The sequence below is a fragment of the Ptychodera flava genome, chromosome 12 (genome assembly GCF_041260155.1).
Source record: "Ptychodera flava strain L36383 chromosome 12, AS_Pfla_20210202, whole genome shotgun sequence".
Classification (NCBI taxonomy): Eukaryota; Metazoa; Hemichordata; class Enteropneusta; family Ptychoderidae; genus Ptychodera; species Ptychodera flava.
Window position 1 is genome coordinate 26,910,583 of NC_091939.1, and position 21,110 is coordinate 26,931,692.

The 21,110-nt window shown below is 40.9% G+C and overlaps 1 protein-coding gene across 1 annotated transcript in view; it reads left to right on the forward strand.

The window, feature by feature from the left end:
- The window catches only part of LOC139145537 (sialate:O-sulfotransferase 2-like), a 50,181-nt gene that overhangs the window by 25,916 nt on the left and 3,155 nt on the right, over positions 1 to 21,110 (forward strand). Inside the window, exons 3-8 of the mRNA XM_070716767.1 lie at positions 11,579 to 11,699; positions 15,247 to 15,452; positions 15,777 to 15,919; positions 19,262 to 19,439; positions 20,169 to 20,333; positions 20,692 to 20,895. Coding sequence (XP_070572868.1) covers positions 11,579 to 11,699; positions 15,247 to 15,452; positions 15,777 to 15,919; positions 19,262 to 19,439; positions 20,169 to 20,333; positions 20,692 to 20,895 — 1,017 coding nt within the window. The remainder of the gene's footprint in view (positions 1 to 11,578; positions 11,700 to 15,246; positions 15,453 to 15,776; positions 15,920 to 19,261; positions 19,440 to 20,168; positions 20,334 to 20,691; positions 20,896 to 21,110) is intronic.

The following is a 21,110-nucleotide window of genomic DNA, read 5'->3' on the forward strand; positions in this document are numbered from 1 at the left end:
CAAAAAGAGGAAGGATTCTTATATGAATCTGGCATACGCGGTAACGGCAGCCCAAGCGATGTCAAGGAACATTTTAGCAATGGAGATGTCACGGTCGCCGAGCCCTCGGAGAGCTTAACATAATCTTTGTTATTTCCATGAGGCTGTAGACCGGGGATTGCCTTCGACGGCAGAGAAAATCCGAAATATCGAAATACCGAGTAGGCGTGTTCGTGCCACAGCGAACATTTTATCTTTTTCATAAATTTTGCAAATCCGAACCATTCCGGCTTGCGAATTTCTGTTTTATTAATGGCTTGTCGCTTCCATGGCATTCTACTGTGTATATATTGTGTCGTTCAAACGATTACGTGTTTTTCATGTCTTTTTTGGCCTCGACTATATCAGGCTTCTAGCGTGACCTACCATCCTTCCCACTCAGCCACTATGTTGACGGCCATTCCCATCGTGTGACAGTTTCTGTTAATTAAAAACAGGAAGCGACATGCTTCCTGTCATTCCAGTGACACTCTCAACGACTCTGAACAATTTTCTGCATTTTTTTCCAAAAATGCGTTAGTTTAACATAAAATGGAAAGACAGCGAAACAAAAATATTATATTAGAGTGAGAAAGATAAAAACTGTATCGCTAATGTTCCCGATTAGCCTACCCACATTCTGAGCTATATCTCGAGAGCACATTCATATTTTGTTATTTTTTTATCATTATTGTTTTGTCCAGAGTGACCCCTATCGTGATTGGCATTTGCTACTTGTTTCCTGGCCTGGTAAATTACTCACTTATCTTGAATTTTACCGATTGTTATTGGACCTGTCACCTCGTTTATGGCCCTGAGAAACTCGTCGCGCGACGCATTATTTCAGTTTGATAATGCTCCCAACAATACCGGCAATGCAAGTCGGAAACTGCTGCTGTTTTTGAGAAACAACTTGCATATAATTATTGACACAATAACAAACCCCTCCACGATCCATGATGGACAAAAGCAAACTTTGTACACAAAGGCTAGTACATTATGGATTGCAAAGTTTACTTGAGGTCATTATGGGTTGGGTAGCAGGGTGTACAGTTGTATTATTTGATAGTTTTGGCAATGCCAATGAATTCGTAGAATGTAGAAAATACCTAGGGCCTGGATACTGGATAATCGGATACATTATCAAAATTCACTGCTATTGATAGAGCTAATATGCTATCAAGAATGATTATTCGGCGAGAAAATGGAACGCTGAACACAATTTTTCGTACCATGATAGCTCTGTCATGTTTGCCTCACGTCTTTGACACCATGACTTTTATACTGGTTGTACAGTTATTAAACAATTTTGAACGTTTGTACGGACTGTTTGTGACGAATTGGGGCATAATATTACGCTGCCAGCTGGCTTTACTTTATAGACCGTTCAGATGTATACAATAATTGACTGGTTCAGGTGGAACAACAAGAACAGTTACCTATACACAAAAAATCTCAAAATTAATTCTCATCTCAAAGGTATGGCATCTAGGCTTCCATTCAGTTGCAGCCAAATTTGGCGAATCGCATGATACAGACTGACAGGAAACGCTGTCACAGACATCATTTCAACAAAATTGCGCATATTTTCAAAAAGGTGGACCGTTTTATTGAGTAAGCTCGCTCACTTTTATTCCTGAAACGGTTTGCGTGATGTTCCTTCTGAACCTCGTATTGCAAATGGGAAGTTTTATATGCCGTACGGTCCCAAATGGTTTATGAGCACGTTTTGCGTGTTTATCTCTTAACTCATGCATGCCAAGTCTAGGCGTATTTGCATATCATATTCAAACGAGTTTACTTTTATGTATGTACCAGCATGTCTGGCGCAGCACATCGTTAGTTTTTTTAAAAAAAACGTACCGCCATGTTTCTCCTTTACCTGCTTCGGACAGTACAAGGATGGGAACATAAATTAACATTTCGTATTTTTACAACATTCCTTTCACAATTCTCATGAACAGCACGAAGGACATGCGTGCCCCTTTGTGATCCGCAGTTTTGAAAATAGTTGTTGAATTCATGTAAGTTCAAATATGGAATTAAAAAAAATTATCCTTAGCCACGTAGTTCGATTGTTTAGCTTTGGAGGAATATGTGAACACTTTGTGCATCGTCAATAATGTTAACTCCGATAGCTGGACTGTTCATGGTTAGGATAACGGACGTTTAAACACTTAAGAATTGGAAATGCGGGTGTGCCTCTGATCTTTGATCGAAACTTTGACAATTTAAGTGACAGTCTGTGTGAACTTTTGCTTAAGTAACCATGTAAATGAGTGATTCCGACAGACAGGCCATAAAATGCGTGCGCTGACGCATGCGCAAACTCCGATAATTACACAACTGAACACTTATTCCCTTGGTGAAATCTCGGTCTCCTTTGGCCTTCGTAAATATAGAAAATCGCCTGAATTCCCTGGAAACACATTAATTTGTTGATAGCGCTAGAGGGCCGCTGTCATGCTGCGAAAAGAAGGCGGGGAGAATGCGTATCTTTCCGTATGAAGTGTGACACAGGGGAGTCCGCGAGTTAAGTTCATAAGGTCACCAAGAATCCATTCTATCACGCTAACTTCGCACTTTATAAACTCACGTCAAGGTTATACATACATATTATACAATATTTTGAGGTAGCTGTAAATCTAAAATGCGATATGGCAGTTTCTTGATACTCTGGATCTAGCTGTGGGTCCATAGCTGTGGTGTTTTCAGACGGGATTCCTGCCTTTCGGGCCGGTTTTGACTTTTCCGATTTTAACCCCGCCACCACAGCTATGGGATATTCCATAGACTAGCGTCCAAATCCGCCGCAAGCACCCTTTGCGCAAGTTTGCTCGACGATATTTCGAAAAATTTTCCATCCAAATTACAAATTGCCAACACTCATCGACAGCTTGGTTATTAGGGACTCACCAGACCAGAAATCCGCTCAAAATTCACTGAAATATCGCCTTTTTTCTAAGTTTGCGCGACATGACTACACGTAGACCGCCATTTTGCTAGCGTAAAACTGTTGGTCGAGGATCCCTGCAGTACGTCACTACAGTGACGTAGGGCCGTGACCTCTCAACTTCTAAACACAAACTGAGAGATTCATCGTGTGATATCGATGACCATCGTTCGTCTTATGGACATTCCCAGCCTCACAAAACTGAAACCATACTTTTACTTGGGGGAAAAAAGTTCAGTCCTAGGATCTATAATTATTCGTGGCGCGCCGCGCGGATGCTGGCCGTAAGTTAGTTTGTGTTCAGAAGTTGAGAGGTCACGGCCCTACGTCACTGTAGTGACGTACTGCAGGGATCCTCGACCAACAGTTTTACGCTAGCAAAATGGCGGTCTACGTGTAGTCATGTCGCGCAAACTTAGAAAAAAGGCGATATTTCAGTGAATTTTGAGCGGATTTCTGGTCTGGTGAGTCCCTAATAACCAAGCTGTCGATGAGTGTTGGCAATTTGTAATTTGGATGGAAAATTTTTCGAAATATCGTCGAGCAAACTTGCGCAAAGGGTGCTTGCGGCGGATTTGGACGCTAGTCTATGGAATATCCCATAGCTGTGGTGGCGGGTTAAAATCGTAAAAGTCAAAACCAGCCCGTAAAAGGCATGAATCCCGTCTGAAAACACCACAGCTATGGACCCACAGCTACTCTGGATCAAGTTCTCGGAAAAGTGACCTTAGCATATTTCCTCCGAGCGGGCAGATGGAGTTTAATAATGTGGCCAACATGACCACTTCACCATCTGCCCATGCAACTATACGTCCGGCGAAAGACTGAATGAAGAAAGAAAGAAATGTGCTAAGATTGTTACAAATGATGGGAGATATACGATATATTTCTTTTCGTGACTATCAGTGTATTGTCCATTTTGTTGCTTTTTTGTACTATTTTCGGAGAGAAAAGTGATACAACATACTCTCATACTGGTAGTCTTCAAGTCGGCGGCTAACGAACAGTTGTACGTGGCGACCGTGCTTTCATAGCGTGAGAATAACAGCTCCGTTAGAGCGATGTCGGTTGCAGGAAATTAGCGACCTTTCAAAACTGGGAATAAAGGAAATGAGTTCTGCCATAATTTGAAGTCGAGAGAGACCGTCATCGGGGGAAAATGTCCGGTGGAATACCCTACGGCGTTGTCATTCGACATCCTTTGACTTATTGTCACGAAGCACATGGCTTGACATTAAATGACGAATGGGATATTTAGGTGTACATCGCTTCATTGCCATAAACGCATGTCTTTATGCATATTGATCGGAAGATGTACCGCTGTCGTGGTTTGAAAGATCATCATACGGTAACACCGTTTGGAACTAATTTAGGATAATTGGATGGTGAATTAATGTCTGTTTAATCTGCAAATATAAGCTCATCTGCTTTTCTTTTGACATTATACACTTGCTTTTATAAGTAATTTGTAATATTGCACCATTCATCAATAGGGCACTTTGAACTTTTGAGAAATTTGAAAAATATGAAAATCCAATGTTCCCAAATTAGTTCCAATCGTGTTCGGTCCAAAACACACCTTTCACGTCATTAGGCCCAACTTGCCCTCATATATTACGGTATTTGAGGTCTTTAGGTGGACGGAAAAGCAGACTGGAGAATCCCTGCGGATGGCGCAGAAAATGTCCTTGGATCTATTTCTGAGATCTGATAGAATGATGAATGATTTCAGTCGCATCTGAAGGAAAATATATTATCTGATCTGTGAAATGTTCAAGGGATAGAGTCATCTACATGCATAAAAAGTAATAAATAAAGTAAAGCGGGAATATAACGAGCGGCTTGGGGATCATTTCTGACTACTTAGGCGCTCAGTGATATGTCACCATGGGAACATGTACATCATCAACGGCTGGTATTACCTTCAGATAAAGACTGAACAAACGATGAGGATGACACAGATAACGGCGACAACAACGACAACAACATTCATCATCGTCATCATTGTAGCGATAATAATAATTATAGCTGTCATGATGATGCTGGTAATGACTTTTTTAATTTATTTATTAAATGCCAGTTTTTTTAATGTTTCTCGAGGACAAAATGTATATTAATTAGTAAATGAAACTTGGAAAGAAAACTTTGAAAAACTTAATATTTCACTTCTTCAGAAAACAATTATCATTCTTGTAGTAACTACTAATCTAGTCGCACAGGTAGCGGAATTTGTTCTTAGCCGACCGGACAACACAGCAAATAAGACACAAACAAACAAACAAGCGAGTGAACGGCAGTCATCATGACAATCTGAACGACGTCGCTTACGTTCAACGTTGATGTCTAAAAGTTATTCCCAGCGGAGGGCGTCACTAACTCGTAGTGAACGGTGAACTAATGAAGTGCGAAGGGATACCGACTTACAGCCAACGATTCTCGTGTGGCGGTGCTGTGTGTTGTCCGTTACGTGATCCCTGGGATTTGCAATATTGCTGCTGATGACACAGCCAAATCCGCTTCAACGCCGACTCGCCTGGGCGTCAGGCGTGAGAAACTGACGTGTGCATGTGTTATCTTAACAGGCCTGCGTTGATCGATATCGCAGTCATGACGTCAAAATCTCGCTGCCATGGGTTGCATAGTTTAGTCTTTGAACGATTTTGACGGAAGATGTCGATTGCGACGCCTGCGATATCGACAAAAACTAAATGTCAAAGCTGCTTGAATCGGTTATTGTCACTCACACGTCATCGACTTGTCGCTTGCGTGTCAGAAAACACACACTCGTCAATGTTTACAGTTCCTGAAATTATTTCGAATCCATTGTGTGCAGGTAGATTACAGGTTCGTTTCAGCCCTTCGTTTTATTGCTCCATATTTCTATACAAACAATATTCTAGTTCAATATTTTCCGACACTCTTGAAAGACATCAATGCCGAACCTGAACCTTGTTATTTGCACACTCAATGTCGATTCTATCTTGAATAGCGCTGTTCAATAAAACGTATTTTCTCATAAGCGAATAAAATGTTATTTTCCCTTTCGTCATGTGCCGTTACTTTAAAATCGAACGCCAACAATATCTGGGCTACATTCAATGTCTAAAGCCTACTGGGTGCAAAAACGAGTGGTTATGCTGTTGCGTTCGGCATACAGTGTTGACTGCCGTCTTTTTAACGAAGATGCGTTGTTTGCAAAATATCCACTTTTTGCAGGCCGGCACTCCATGCATTTCATGAAGTGTGGACGGTGAAGAAAAAATGTACAGCTAATATTATATTATATCGGTTCCGATGGGAAAAACACCTTTCGCTGCTTATTTCACTGTTGCGTGCAATCTCAGTCAGCTGGGTCGAATGTGGGATTTTAAAGCGTAGAATTCGAATAAAATTTATCTTGTACATGCGTGGGTAATCACCAAAGTCCCCGGTGAATTGCTTATACTCTTTCCATTCCGTCCCCAGTCGATCCACGAGAAACCGAAACAATCTGAGAACAAAATACCGAGGGAGAATCGCTGTAATGAGGAATGTAAGCTGGACAATTGGAAACTTTTGTATGGAAATAATTTATAAAAGAGGTTTGGGAAGAACTATGTAGATACTGGACTCTTACTTCGGTGTGCAGTAGATGTATCTGCCCGCCTATTCCAACATTCTAGTATTGTGGGTGGGAGAAACGTTGGGTCTGCTGTGTGTGCAAAATGATGCAATATATATTGCAAAGGCTGAGATAAGAATTACAGCCACGAATAAGGACTTCCAATTTAACCTGTCTGGCTGATTGGACGTCGAAGATAGGACCAGGTTGGACCTGGGAACTGTCTGCGCGTCGGCGATAATTAAATCAACACAGCGACGGTTTTATTAATATTTTACAAAATGGCTCCAGTTTTCAAGACAATTGATCTAGTGAGAAAAAGCGGGTCAGTTCGTACGCCGATTATTGAATTTGCCCAACTACTGGACCTTCGATGTTGGTGATGTCAATAATTTTACATCGGGGCGAAAATCATCATAAAATGCCTAATAAAGAATTTTCCGCAATCGTAAAATCTGTGCTCTCGAGATTTTTTTCAACAATACGACTACACTTTAGGAATGTGGTGTGTGATGAAAACAGCAGACTTTTTGGAGGTCTATGACGAAACGTAATGTTACAGTAATGTACCCAATTAGCTACATGTACCCTCCTGTGTGCCACGTCCCAGTCGATGGTCATTGTGCCATCTCGTTTCAAGGCTAGCAATGATCATATCCACTCCGTGCATGGAAAATAGGGGGAAAAAATAGAAAGCCTCTTGTGTAAAAAGCGCTGCGAGCATCGAGCACGCCCCTAGATCCTGTCAGTTTCTTCCTTCGTGATAACGACACCCACTGTGGATTGTATATAGACGCTGCAATCCATACTGAACACGTCCATCGCTATAATTGTATCTTACGCAGCTTTAATTCGTGTTCATGTGCATTCAGCGGAGTATTAAACAGCCATTCGTTGGACCAGGTACTTAATGCGAAGCAATCCATCGGTTGCTATCCATGATCACAATCAAATCACGTGATAAACAAGACAGGGTCACCGGTGTTAAGGCTTCTTGCGGAAACCAAGACCGACAACATGGGAGGTTGGCCACGGTTAAAACTGTTCTCAAAACTAATATTTTCAATATGTTCTATAAAGTTCTTTTTGTGATACTACACAAGTATATGTGAACACAAGGAATCGGCCATTCTAACACAACACGTTGTTAAGTATTTACGCTAATAATTTATTTTTGAACATCATCGAAAGAGAAAGAAGAATACGTATTTCATAGTATCGGCAAATGATATTCCTGTAAAAAGACATTATTCCATAATGGATCGCTCTTCACGTCATTTTTTTCTGACTCGATACAGAAGTCGTCAGGTCCGAGACAACCGAGTTTTAAGGCATAATGTGCCTCGGGGACATAAGTGGAACTCTGAAATTTTAACATTGAAATTTTGGTCTACCACTTGTGGATTCATCGTGAAAGTCATTATTTTACCCAGGAGGCTAACACAGGGATGGCAGCCATTTTGAATTCAAAGTGTTAGTATTAACTTGATATCGGGTAATTTGTTCCCTGGTACCAAATTTTGAACGGTGACACCAGATTTTTATTCTTGACATCACAAGGGGTTGGTTTAAAATGCATGTCCTTGAGGAAAGTTGAGATAAAGTCTTTCAATTTCGAGGCGAGTAGTATGCCTTAAGTGATTTTTCCGCATGTAAAAAACACACAGATATTCCCTGTGTAATTAAGACTGCCTATCCTGAAGGGCCATTACTTTGTAACGAAAGAATGATAGCTTCACCTTGAGTGATCTGCACGATGTGCATACACTATGTGGATTTCTCTGCCACCTACACGGCATGGAATCCTAAAATATCCGAGTTGAGAGCTCTTTCAACAGCTCGACTGACAGGATTTTGAACGAATTACACGGAGTCAAGGTACCATTAGTCTCCCGGAAATATATTGATTAGATCAACATTTACATATAACTGAGATAACCATCTTGGAAATTGGCTCTTTCAATCTAGGTTAATGTTCGCAAATACCAGACGAATGCGACCTGTGTGCAGCAACGCGCGCGCTTTACGGTTTTAACTCCACGGGCAACGGCGCGGAGCGTATTTGGCTGGTGACTGACCGGCGACGTCTATCGGCGCCGGCTGTCGTTCTGTGTCCAGCATAATTTTGGTAGGCGGAATATCTTTACACAAACCGCTGATCCTATTGCTGTGATAGTCAATACTAGTATTGAGGATATCATTGAGGATACCTCTATTTGCCGACTTAGCATAACATTTCCAGCTATCAATTTCAAAGATTTCCTTATTTTTTATTCAAAATGCGTGTCGACTGGCTCCCAGTTTCGGTGTTATATGTAGGGCTATGGGGATAATTTTTTTTAGATGCGTACAAATTAAGCTCACGTCAAATTTTTAAATTTTATATTTTAATATTGTCGGTCACTATTATCATTTTTTGTCAAAACATCATTTTTCTTTATTAAACTATTCACCTAATTGCTTTTAAACGTTTTATCATCATATCTGCTCATGACTACATTCCTGAGTGTAACAGCGGTAATGGTATTTTGTATTTTATTTTTTTTTGGTCAGGTTTCCCATAGTGAATCAAAAGTCAGTATAAAGCTGTGTATTTAAAAACAGCGCGGACGGATCCTTCATCGTGTTAATTTGAATGTAACGCACTTATTCAGTTTTACCCTTAAATTTATAATTCAAGTTATTGTGAACTACCATAGGGGATAGCGTAAATGTCTAACCCCAGGGGCTGGGGACGGACATGTACTGCCCCTATGGAACTACTTGCAGTTTCATGATTAAATGGTCATTTATTATATCAAATGCGTTAACTGTCATGCATGTTTTTCGCTTTATGCACATCGCAGTATGGCTTTACCAGCCGCTGGGTTGTTTGTAAAATGTTTGCCATTATATATAGCAAGACAAACAATATTCGGTGAACACGACCGGAACTAATTTGGGATAATTGGATTTTCATGTTTTTAAAATTTCTCAAAAGTGTTAGGTGCTCTTTGGCTGATTGTTGCAATATTACAAATTACTTATAAAAACAAGTGTGTAACTTAAAAAGAAAAGCAGATGAGCTTACATTTGCAAATCTTCACCATCCAATTATCCCAAATTAGTTCCAATCGTGTTGATGACATCAGAAATGGATGCAATAATGGTGAAATATGAATATTCTGGGTTTCCGTTTCGAAAGAAACGTTATACCGTCAGAACCTAGGTGCTGCATTGAATGTCGTTCGTGTATTGCTATCACAAGTTCTTTCCTTGTAAGCGATAGATACTGCGGAATCAACAACGAGATAAAAGTGAGACATTTGGAGTAACTGGTGTTTATTATTGATATAATCTTTCGTTCCCTCCGAAAGACCACCAGACGTGAAAACCTGATTCTGTATCTGTCTCTATAATAGTGAATATTTCTAACTTGAAGAAAGTCGTTGTTGTTGTTGAGTGTCGCCTGGTTAAAATTAAATTCAAAGGTTTGATGAACTGCCCGGCTCGACAGAGATGCATTGATGGGAGTCAAGTGGCAAAGCCGTAGAATCACAAAACCTGATGAAGCAATGAAATGGGTGATAAATGGCCGATTATACGAGAATATGTCGCTGTCATTACTGTTAGCATTCATTGAGAACCGTTTCAGTTCATTGTTGCTTCTGATTATTACCCTCTTCTGAAAAAGATTAAAATTACGCGTACGGCACTCATCCCATGCTTTGATCTACAGTTGCAATTCAATAGCTTTTGCCAACCATATTTTGAACCTGATCCATTTATTGTTTGATCAATCAGCCACAATATTACACTATCAGTTGTTACCGTGGTAACAGCCTGTATTATTTATCATGGCGGAGGTTGTAATTGCCGTCATACTATCAAATAATAAGGGCTCTTGCGGCTTTTGTTATTGACGAGCAGTTTCGGTGTGTAAAAATTCATATCGCATGGATTTATCCTAGCTCCCTGGGTCGAGTAGTACTCTCTCCGACAAATTAGACGTCTCGCGGAGATGCTATCTCGGCGTTGCTATGACGACAGAGTAGATAATGATAGCTGAGCCAATCCTCACGTCGGGTTGAAAATGCTTCGCAAGTCTTTATTTATCTGGCGCGCATTTGCTGGTGTTTTTGTTTCCGTAAGGCTATATTGTACTATCAAGGTTGAAACATCCCTTTTCTCGCAATGCCATGCCAGGACTTCAACAGCGTCCATATACTTGGGGTATGTAGCCCCCCCCCCCCCCACCCGAATGTAGTCTCGAGGCTCCCCCCGACTGCTTTATGTTTAATCCCGTCACTTCCGCTTTAGACTCGATAATATGATGTGATAGTGATAATGGTATGTGACGTTGGGACTGAACTTCAGAATTTAAACCGAATTAATTTTTAATAGGCGAGAGCGATGATGTCGATAGACGTTGTGACAGTTTTTCAGTAGACCACGTGGGTGGGTGATAAATTTCCGATTTCCGATTTTTCACCTTTTTCTGCGTCAGACCGGAATATCAAACTTTTGCGAATGTAAGACAGCCTTCCGATTGTGTTAGCGCCAAGACATAGTGAACTGTTGGTGCATATATATGAAAGAGTTCAGGTCGGTGATGATTCTGTCATGGCTGTCCCTAAAACAAGCCAACTGACAGACGATATCTACCACTCATCTTCCCGCCAAAAGAAAAATGTACCGCGACTAAATGCCACTCGCAATTTTGCGAAATTCCACACTGGCTCACGGCGGGAACTGTTGTTTTCGGGTGTTTAGCGAAATATGTTTAAATTAATATGGTAAAACTTCGAAAATATGTCACAGTAAGTGTGAACATTAGTGAGTTCATATTGTTACATAACTGACAGACACGCCAATGATGATGGCGGTACAAATGTTTGAATGCGTGATCAACTGTATTTCATCTACTATATTTTATGCCGTTTATGCCGTTGAATTTTTCCAACCACGTGCTCATGGTTCATCTCTTGCGATGTTAACCTGCATTCTTGTGTTTTTATCTCTTTCAGTTATTTACAAAGGGTGTCTTCAGGACGACCGGGACGCCCTCAAGAGGACTTTACAGGGTATGATGTGGCACGACAGCAAAGCGATGTCCGTCGATGCGTGTATCCGTCATTGCCACAGAAAGTGAGTTCCTATAGTACTGTTCATTTATGAGACAGTGACAACTAGTGTTTGCATGGATTAAGTCTGTTTTCAATACTTTCTCTTTTTTCACGTGGTCCCTGAAGTTTGTATTCGGGGAAAAATGAACGTAAAGTCATGTGATATCGTGATGATGATGATGGTGATGATGATGAATGATGATGAATGATGATAGTGATGGTTGTGATGATATGTCTTGTTACTGCTGCAGCTGATATATGAAGATGATTCCAACAGTATTCATCGTCAACAATTATTGCTCCCGGATAATTTCCTAACCGTATTAATTCAGCAGGTTCTAATAAAAAATAATTACATATATTTATGTGGGACACTCTGTCAGTCATCTTTCTCAAAATTCTTAGATCCATGTTGTACACGCTAACCGTAAATGAACTGAAGACATTGAAAAGAAAAAAGAGGTCGACCACCTAATTTTGAAACAAATAACATATGCACGAGCATCCGAATCGATCTTTTTTTGCAAATGTCAGTCGAATTACCTAGAAATGACTATTTTTGCAACCGATTAAATTACCGCGTCGGCTTCTAATTGAGAAAAAAACAATAAAACACTCCCTTCCGTTTGTAAAAGAAGTTAAACACCGTTCTGCCCTTGAGCTATCAATTAAGCAGATTGGTCTGTTAGACGTTTTCAGTACAATATAGGCGATTGATTGATTTATCAGAACGTGTTCGGGACCATTTCTTATCTCGCATCTGGAATGTCATATTTTTAAAAACAAGCTGATAGCCTACGGCGATTCAAGCTATGGGTAATTTTCATTTTCCGGTATCAGTCTACGAAATAATGAGCGGAAGAATTTTTTTTCTGCGCGCTGTTGATTTGTGAGTTGAGGAAATTATGATGTGCAGTCATTCCCCTTTGATGGTCACGCCAGAATTGCAAATTGCGACGTGGGCGGACATTTTCCCTTTATTAATTAAACTCTATATATTTCTCAGACATCAGTGACGTCATTTGTGCTTTTAGGGCATTTGCCCGATTCTGTCCCGCCCTTGAAGATAAAACTTACAAATTTTAGTTTGTTTTCGGGGCCGTCGCTCACTTTCGTTTGCAGCAATGTACTTCTGGTAGTGTACACCTTGTAAAGCACGGATTGACCTCATCCATCAAGTATAGGCGTTTATTGATATTTACCGTGACATAGCTTTCAAGGGATCGTGGTTGTGTCAGACAGATATATAACTTACTAACAGACCAGACTTGAATTACTTATTCGACAACATTTGGCGTGCTTATAACCTTTAATGACATCTTCATGTTCTCGAAATATGTAACAGACAAGTTAAGGTAGTATTCCCCTCGAAAGTGAAAGACTTAAACTTTTGCTCAAATTTTCCACAAGGAATCTTTCAACCATTCTCTTTCATAATCAAGAATAAAAACAGGGGTCAGCGAGCAAATTTTGGTACCGGAGAAATAAATTACTCAAGATTTACCGACATTTCATATTCAAAATGGCCGCCATCCCTGTGTTAACTCTTTAGAGAAAAATGACATTTTCGATTGTCTAAAAACTAAGACGGTCAATTTTTTTCTTACACCAAGAGCTTTAAAGTGAGTTCTCACAAGTGGTAAATCAGACAAGAATAGTTTGAGAGTCTGCATAGGTGTCCCCGAGGCGCGTTCTACCTTAAAGAAGAGCGTAATTACCGTGACGGCTTTGAGCTGCTGCACATCAGACCTTTTTTCGAACGGGGAGAAAGAAAGAGATTAATCATGATTTCAAGATAATCCCTTTCGCAGACTTACTCAATGCTAAAGCATCGCATGGCATGAACAGGGGTCACGACCCCGTTAATTTCCTCCCATAGACTGAGAGATACGTTGCTTGTTGTGGTAATCAACCAGATTCAAGTGTCTATTGAGGAGTACATCGCTCTTTTGAATGGGGTTGACATCGTTTTCAATTCTCATGGCAAAATTTCCGATTCAGCTGTACTTGCGGGTATTACACAGGATACGAGTAAAGGCTACAGGCTCAGCGTCTTAATAAGTTGCTGGCATGTGTTCCGAGTGGATAAAATTTTTATGTCGCCTCTCTGCTGCGAATAACATCATTTACGTACAATTATTGACACTTCATGCAGGCGATGAGGTAAACTTGTTTTTGAAACTGTCATGCCAATCTTTTTTAAGACTACCCTTCCCCAGACGTACACATCTACCCTCGTCCTCTAACCTAATTGCCTTCATCCAATTAGACTTGCCAAGTCAACGCACTATTTAAGGAAGCACTCCAGGGTTTAGGCTTGTCGCAATATTGCAACAGACAGATCGATGAACTAGCATGTCTATTCAACAAAAATGAAGTGATCAGTCAGCGGTTCACATATTCCACAGCGAAAACCTGAAATGGAATAATGCGCCCCCTCGCTGCTGGGTGTGTGCAGTTTTTACCTTTTTACCACGGTGGTTTGGCCCAAATACCATTGTCACCAATGATGGTTGTGTGGACCTGTTTTGCAGGGAATTGGTGTGAACAGGTTAGGTCCATGGCACCTTGTGAACATTGTGCAACAATATACGAATAATTGTAACTCGTCCACGTGCCCTGACCCTGTGCTAATTCATTCAACTTGCACTTTTTGTATCGACCAGCTGTTATTTATAGCTGAAAGCACGGCATCGCGTGTATATTAATATACTTTTAGTGAAAAGGTGATATAAATATTAGTATGATCGTCATCGATATTTCAACCAAGCGAATACCTGATAGTGTTTGAAGCAAGGCGCACCAAACTTCCGCTATACTTAAAGTGACAATACCGATGAACTTGATAAACTCAGATTCAATGAAAAAAAACTGTACCAGTGCACAAGAAATCGATTTAGAATATAGTATTCGGTATATTCGTTGATTTTTAATGGGGTAAGCCGGGAAATGCATGCATTTCTCTGTCAAGCGATGAATAGTTTGCGTTGCACATGTGCAGACACAATACAGTGCAGATACGAAGAAAACGTATAGGAAAGATTTGGAATGGTTTGCTTGACTAATTATGTGTCACTCATTGCAGAAGCATATCTTGTACTGTGTAGTTGCTCTTCCAATGATGTCCGGTTTTTTTCGGGAAATAATCACTATATTGGTCAGCAAATCCCTACCAGTACCGACTATCTACTAGGATGATAGCTCTCTGAACTCGCATGTCAGGCGCCAATGTTTATTTAGCCCGCCAAACGACATGTTAAATTCTTTTTGAAATACAAATCTTGCTCTTGGCGTTTCTCCAAGGTGCTCCAGGCTGCACCGCCATCTTGAAACGTCAGTGCACGAAGGTGCATTCGCTGATTCTTTCTCAAAGCCTGCCTATAGTTAAATTACCAGCCAAAGTTCAGTTAGCCTGTTGGACTAGGAGGAGCAGGAATGCACTGAATAGTTGAATTTTCTTCTTCTGATGTTTATATAGAGGTCGTTTGAAATTATTTCACACAAGCAAACAGAATCTGTACAGTTTCAGAAGACGATTCATCAACCGTGGTTTTTTTTCGTTGTGACAGGAATTACATGCACGCAGGATTAGAATTTCAGAGCGAGTGTTGGTGCTCAAACGCCATTAAGACGGCCGCTGCCAATGAAACGGGATGTTCCATGCCTTGCCCCGGCAACAAAGAGCAGATTTGCGGCGGTCCGCTCCTCCTCTCCGTCTACACCATCGTCAGAGAGCCTGTTCCCATGCCGGCGTATATGAAGACCACAAACAACGGTGAGAACAACAGCGAACAAAGGAAAAACAAACAAAACAAGAACACACACACAAACACTGCATGTACATGCACGTTTTCTCTAGCTACTTCATTCATCATATTGACTATGAGTTTTAGCTTTCAAGAGGGCGTCCTTTCGCTGTCATGTACACATATTTTACAGACACTGCCAACACTCTTTGAAATATATGTGATGAAATTCACCTATCATCCTTGATAAATAAATACAGTACATGAAGTAATTGTGAAATGTATTTAACATTAACACAAAAATATTCCATTCCTTTCAACCAAATTACACTCGTTTCCGGCTTTGTTTGCAGAGAATGAAACTCCGAGTGGAACGACAGATGGTTACAAAGGCTGCGTGGCCACATCGAATAAAGAAAACATATTCGAAAAGGGACTTGTTAGTCGCGAGAAGTCCATGACCATCGCTGCTTGCAAAACGCAATGCCTACAGAAGGTAAAGAAGTGTATTTACATTTCTTATAACGCTGAAAACGTTTTGCACCATTTCCCTGCATATTGGGCGACTCTTGGGTTTCAAAATATCGTGTTATGAAGAGACTATATAGGCTTACGCTGTAAAATTCATTGCTAACGCATTATTTTAGAGGGGCCCAGGTCATCTATAAAAAAAAAGTTTACCCGGAAGCTATTGGACGCCACCTACGCTGGGTCACTGTGATGGAATATTTTGATTAGTGCGATCTCGCTCTTGCAGTCAGAAACAGGGACACAGTAGATGTTTACGCATTAATCTTATGTCTAGAACCTCTTCGTTGATTCAGTATCATCCCTCAAAACTTACACCTAGCGACGGTGCTCAAAACTTCTCGACCATGAATGGACTCCGGAATAAATTAAATAAATTACGTCTCTCGCGTGCCGTTGAAGTCAATCACTAAATCTCTTCCTAGTAATTGACTGTGAATATCATGGGAGTTACTTTGTTCTTGTATGTTATACCCAATTATGGCATATGGTCCAGACTCCGGGTCCAGCCAGCTGAACGAGTCATGTTAGAACGAAAGTTGTATTCTTTATAGACCGGAGTCCTTTCACAGTCAAACAAGCAGTTTCATGGTTTGAATGGAAAATCAGAGTACAACGCTAGACGTGCTACAACATTTTTTTTTTGGTACGGTACTAAAACAACATAGTGATAGAGAGGTCCGTAGCAGCGGCAAGTATAGGACGGATCGAACAGTGGAGTGCCTTATTCGGATTACGAACGCACAGGGAAACAAGGCTTCAGAAACATGTTGCTGATAATTTCAACTTCCGTGAAATGAAAATGTTGCCATGGACGCCGTTGTGTGGAGACACTTCCATTCGCACATGCCCAAGTGAGAACATATTGCAAACTGCCGAGCCCTCTATCGAGTTGTTGCACCCTTCCAACGTCAGTGGCTCTGTCGGTCGGGGGAACTTCCTGTATGGTGATCAGTTAAATATGAAGAATTTTAATACAATATGTTTTGGACATCTTGCGGAAAACCCTTGTATAAATACACCTTTCACCGCCAGAGCCATGGTACATTCTAATAACACAATTTGGGAAATAGGGGGCTACATTCACAGTATATTTCATTCAAGCTTCATATTAAAACTCACGTACAATCCAGTTGCATATAAAGTATAAACGATATTCTCGCGTATCATAACAGTTTCAAAGTCATTTGGCCCGCCAACTTAATACAGAAAACCAGCAATAGGCAAGTCTGTCTAGCCAGGCAGGTGGTCCGTCTATTGCACAGATACAGTTAGTCGGACGTAAAGCAGCAGCCTGAAGTCTTTGAAAGGTTTCTTATCCGCACAGTCAACACAAGCTTTCTCGCCAGTGACTTGCTTGCGGTGACGATAATCTATACTGTGATACCTAGGCTTATTGTTCATATTATACGCATCACACAGTATTTTGAATTTTCTTCATGACACTGAAATCCACTGTGATTGTATTGAGTTGCACAGTCTTCAACGAGCAGACTATGGGGTCTTAGATAACTTACAGGTAATAGCTTAATCAGTCAAGCAGGATGTTGTGCGAAGACGTTGTAGAGCATGAATTACGATCCAATTAAGGTGTTTTGACACAGACCTCCGTGCGCTTTGGCACGACGCTACTAATTACTACAGTTTCCATGGTTTTAGACAGTGATTGAAGTAATCGTAAAAAAAGGATATCGTGGCCCTTTTTGTCCGCGTTGGTCCTTTGTTATTCGACAACCTCTCCCCACATGTACATCCTGTTTTATGTTAACTTATATATGGATCACACTTTGAAGCAAAACAGTTTATTTTTGATTTGGAATTTTGTCTGGGTCTTATGTTAAGTCAAAATTTAGCGGTACAGATGCGTTTTATCACAAGCGAGACTGAACCGTGACAGAGACAGGGTGACCTGTGGTTTGGAGAAGAGAGGTCTGGACATGTGGCCTCCCCGATCTGCCTTTTTGAGGCGATCACAGCGTTATGTACTGTAAAGTAAAATAGAGAACTGATTCTGATCATGCCCCAGTTTCAAAAAAAAAAAAAAAAAAAAAAAAAATGCGCGACACGCATTTTTCTTTTTTTATGTTAATTCCAATCAGTCTGCTTTCCAAACATAAAGTGAAACAGTTAATTATCATGATGTGTTGTACCGAATTCTGGTTATTTGAATGCTTGTATAAAAGGTAATTTGTATAAAAGCGCACCATCTCTTGCGACTTTTCTCCGTCGTCTATCTCTGCTCCCTAGGTGCAGGAAAAAATAGGTTTGTGCTATGGCTTTAAAATGATGCGCGCTGACCAGAAATAATCCTGTTATTCAGTGGGGACGGGGAGGGGCTAACATCAAACATTTACTTATGACGGTTAAAAGAACGTACCTATAAGACATCGTTTTACAGTCAACGAACACCCAAGCCTGATAGAACATGAACAATAAGAGTCACAGTGGCTCTACCATTGTCACCAGGCCATTTTCCAGATCAATGAACGAGCAAAACACCATATCTGCTTTTTTTCAAATTCTCATTTAGTCCTCAGTTTTTTTACCTGTTCATTCCCCGATTCTCTATAAATAGGTCTGTTGCCCACCCAGCCCTTACCATTGATAACAATATGTTTGGGCCAAACTATTTTGGTATTCTTGTGTGTGTTTGTATATTGCAGGCATTTCATTTAGCTTCAAAATGCCAGTGTTCAAATGAAATTTACACTGCCTTTAAAGGGAAACCGTCGTCGGAACTGCGCCTGTGCGAGTTTCTCGTTGACAAACAATGTATTTCGTGCGAGATGTCCAGATGCACCTGTTCATCATCGCTGCATCATGTAAATTATACGATGTAGATTATGACAGACATGTTTTAACTTTCATCAATCACCGTCGTACCTTGGATACAGTGTTTACATCGGTCGTATGGGTCCCATACGACCTTTGCGTGCAGTTCCGACACCTGAGGCAGGAAGCTCGAGTGTTTCTCGTAAACTAGCCTACCCTATTTCATACACTGACCCCTTTTTCATAGTGTGTGATCACCTGCTGTTACTGTCGCATTTAGGAGAATAAAGGTCTAAATTGTTGCAGACCGACCTACACCATAACAAGAAACACCTAGATATTTTTGATTTTGTGTTGTTTATCGTTAAATCCATTCCATGCAGCCATAAATGACGTATTTGTTTCTGATGTTTTGATGTTGCTTTGCACATATTTTGATAGTCTTGCCTTTTGTCTTATGTGAAGGCCTCTTAATTGAGGTTTCCCGGTCAATATGTACCAACCAACGAACGGTCTTTCTTTTGCATCTTCTTCACAGCAATATTCAATAGCCGCTCTACGTGGCGGGAACGAGTGTCACTGTGGACACCTACAGGTCAACTTCAATTACATACTCACGGAAAATGATAGTCTATGCGAGGTACCGTGCGGTGGATTTGAGGGTCATTTCTGTGGAGGACGTGGCTATGCCTCGGTCTACGTAACTGCGGCTGAAGGTATGTGTATTTACTTTAGCCAATTCATCAGCCTTTGAAGGCAAATACGCCGACGTTGCCACATTAGATGTTTGCCACGGCGACAAGCCCTAAAAATGCTCGTCCACAGTAGAAATTCTCTCTCCGAATATTGCAACTTGGGAGACTAGCATCATGTTGCTCCGGTTAAAGCTTCAACTGTTTTTGAAGTGAATATTTCTAGAGGGTTTTGAATGCCATGGTAACTCGCGTAGGCAACCTGAATTATGTTTATGTTCTTTCTCGCCGACTCGATGAAATAATCCAGGTTTTTTGGGCAACATTTTCTTTAATCCCTAGTTTTCGTATTAGTGACGAAATTCCTGATGTCATTCCTTTATGATCTCCAGTGAAAATATGTATCGAGTCAGTTCATCGATAAAGCTTTGATAAACAACCTGGCCCTTCAAACTTTTAATAGTTTCGACATATGTCTGCATCTGTACGTCAGTAGTTCATCGTTAGCAACACAGTACCGTGTCGTCTTGTGATTGATGCTGATTCTACCGTCCTTTGAATTTTTGCAGCGTTACCATGGTTACCGGGCTGTGATCTAAGCTCTTCCGCTTTCAAATTATCATTCCGGGGGGAAACGAAAACCCTTGTTTCTCAGATGGCTGCTTCCCCGTTGGCGGATAATAAATAGCGTTGTAATCATTAGAACACCCGTATTGTGACATACTTTGTCATTTATCAACAATATTGTTTCAGATCCCCGCTGCCAGAATACCACACTGAAACCTGAAGGGTCCATGTCGTTGGTGGCGCTAGCTAGCTTTCCAGGATCGGGGAACACGTGGGTGCGCCACATAATCGAGCGTGCCACAGGAATTTACACAGGGAGCTTTTATACCGATGGAGAACTCTTCAAAAAAGGTAGCGGCATTAAAATAGAAATATTATCGTGGAAAGTGCTCCACGACTTTAAATATCATAATCATTTTCCTTCGGCAATGAGGCTTTCGTCGTTATGTATGAACACGAATGCACTGCCAGATTTTTTTCAAGGAGTTATCAGAAACGAGGGCGTGCGACCTTGTTCATTTTCGAAGATGCGATATCCATCTTTAGGCATATTCAGAACATACGTGGTTTCACATAGTCACACTTCTCTTCAGTTTCCATCCACGCATTTGTGTAGATGTTTCTCTCAAAGTTTGACTATCCCCACCCCTTTTCAAGATCTATGTGCTACCCCCCCCCCCTCAATATATACGTATTTACATGTATCTAGGGTTCAAAGGTGAGCGGGAACATTGGAAGAAACGCAACACTGTCGTCGTGAAGACGCACGACTTCAGCCAAGAGCACATCAAAGACTACGATGCCGTGGTGCTCATTATCAGGAACCCTTACAAAGCAATGATAGCCGAGCACAACAGGAAGTTTGGCGGGCATACCGGGTACGCCACAGAGGACAAATACACGAAAGGAACCGGTAGGCGTTTTTCCCTCAATGATTTAATTTTCGCAATTCGCAGAGATAAGGAGCTGTAAGTTGCATGTCACCATGCAAAATGCGTGCTGTAACTTTCAGCAGCGCCGTAAACACTTTTCTCTAAAATGATTCTGTATTGCTTCAGCCTTTAGCAAATTAACAGACAATGTTTATTATACATATCATGCCATTTAGGAAAAAATACGTTTGAAGAA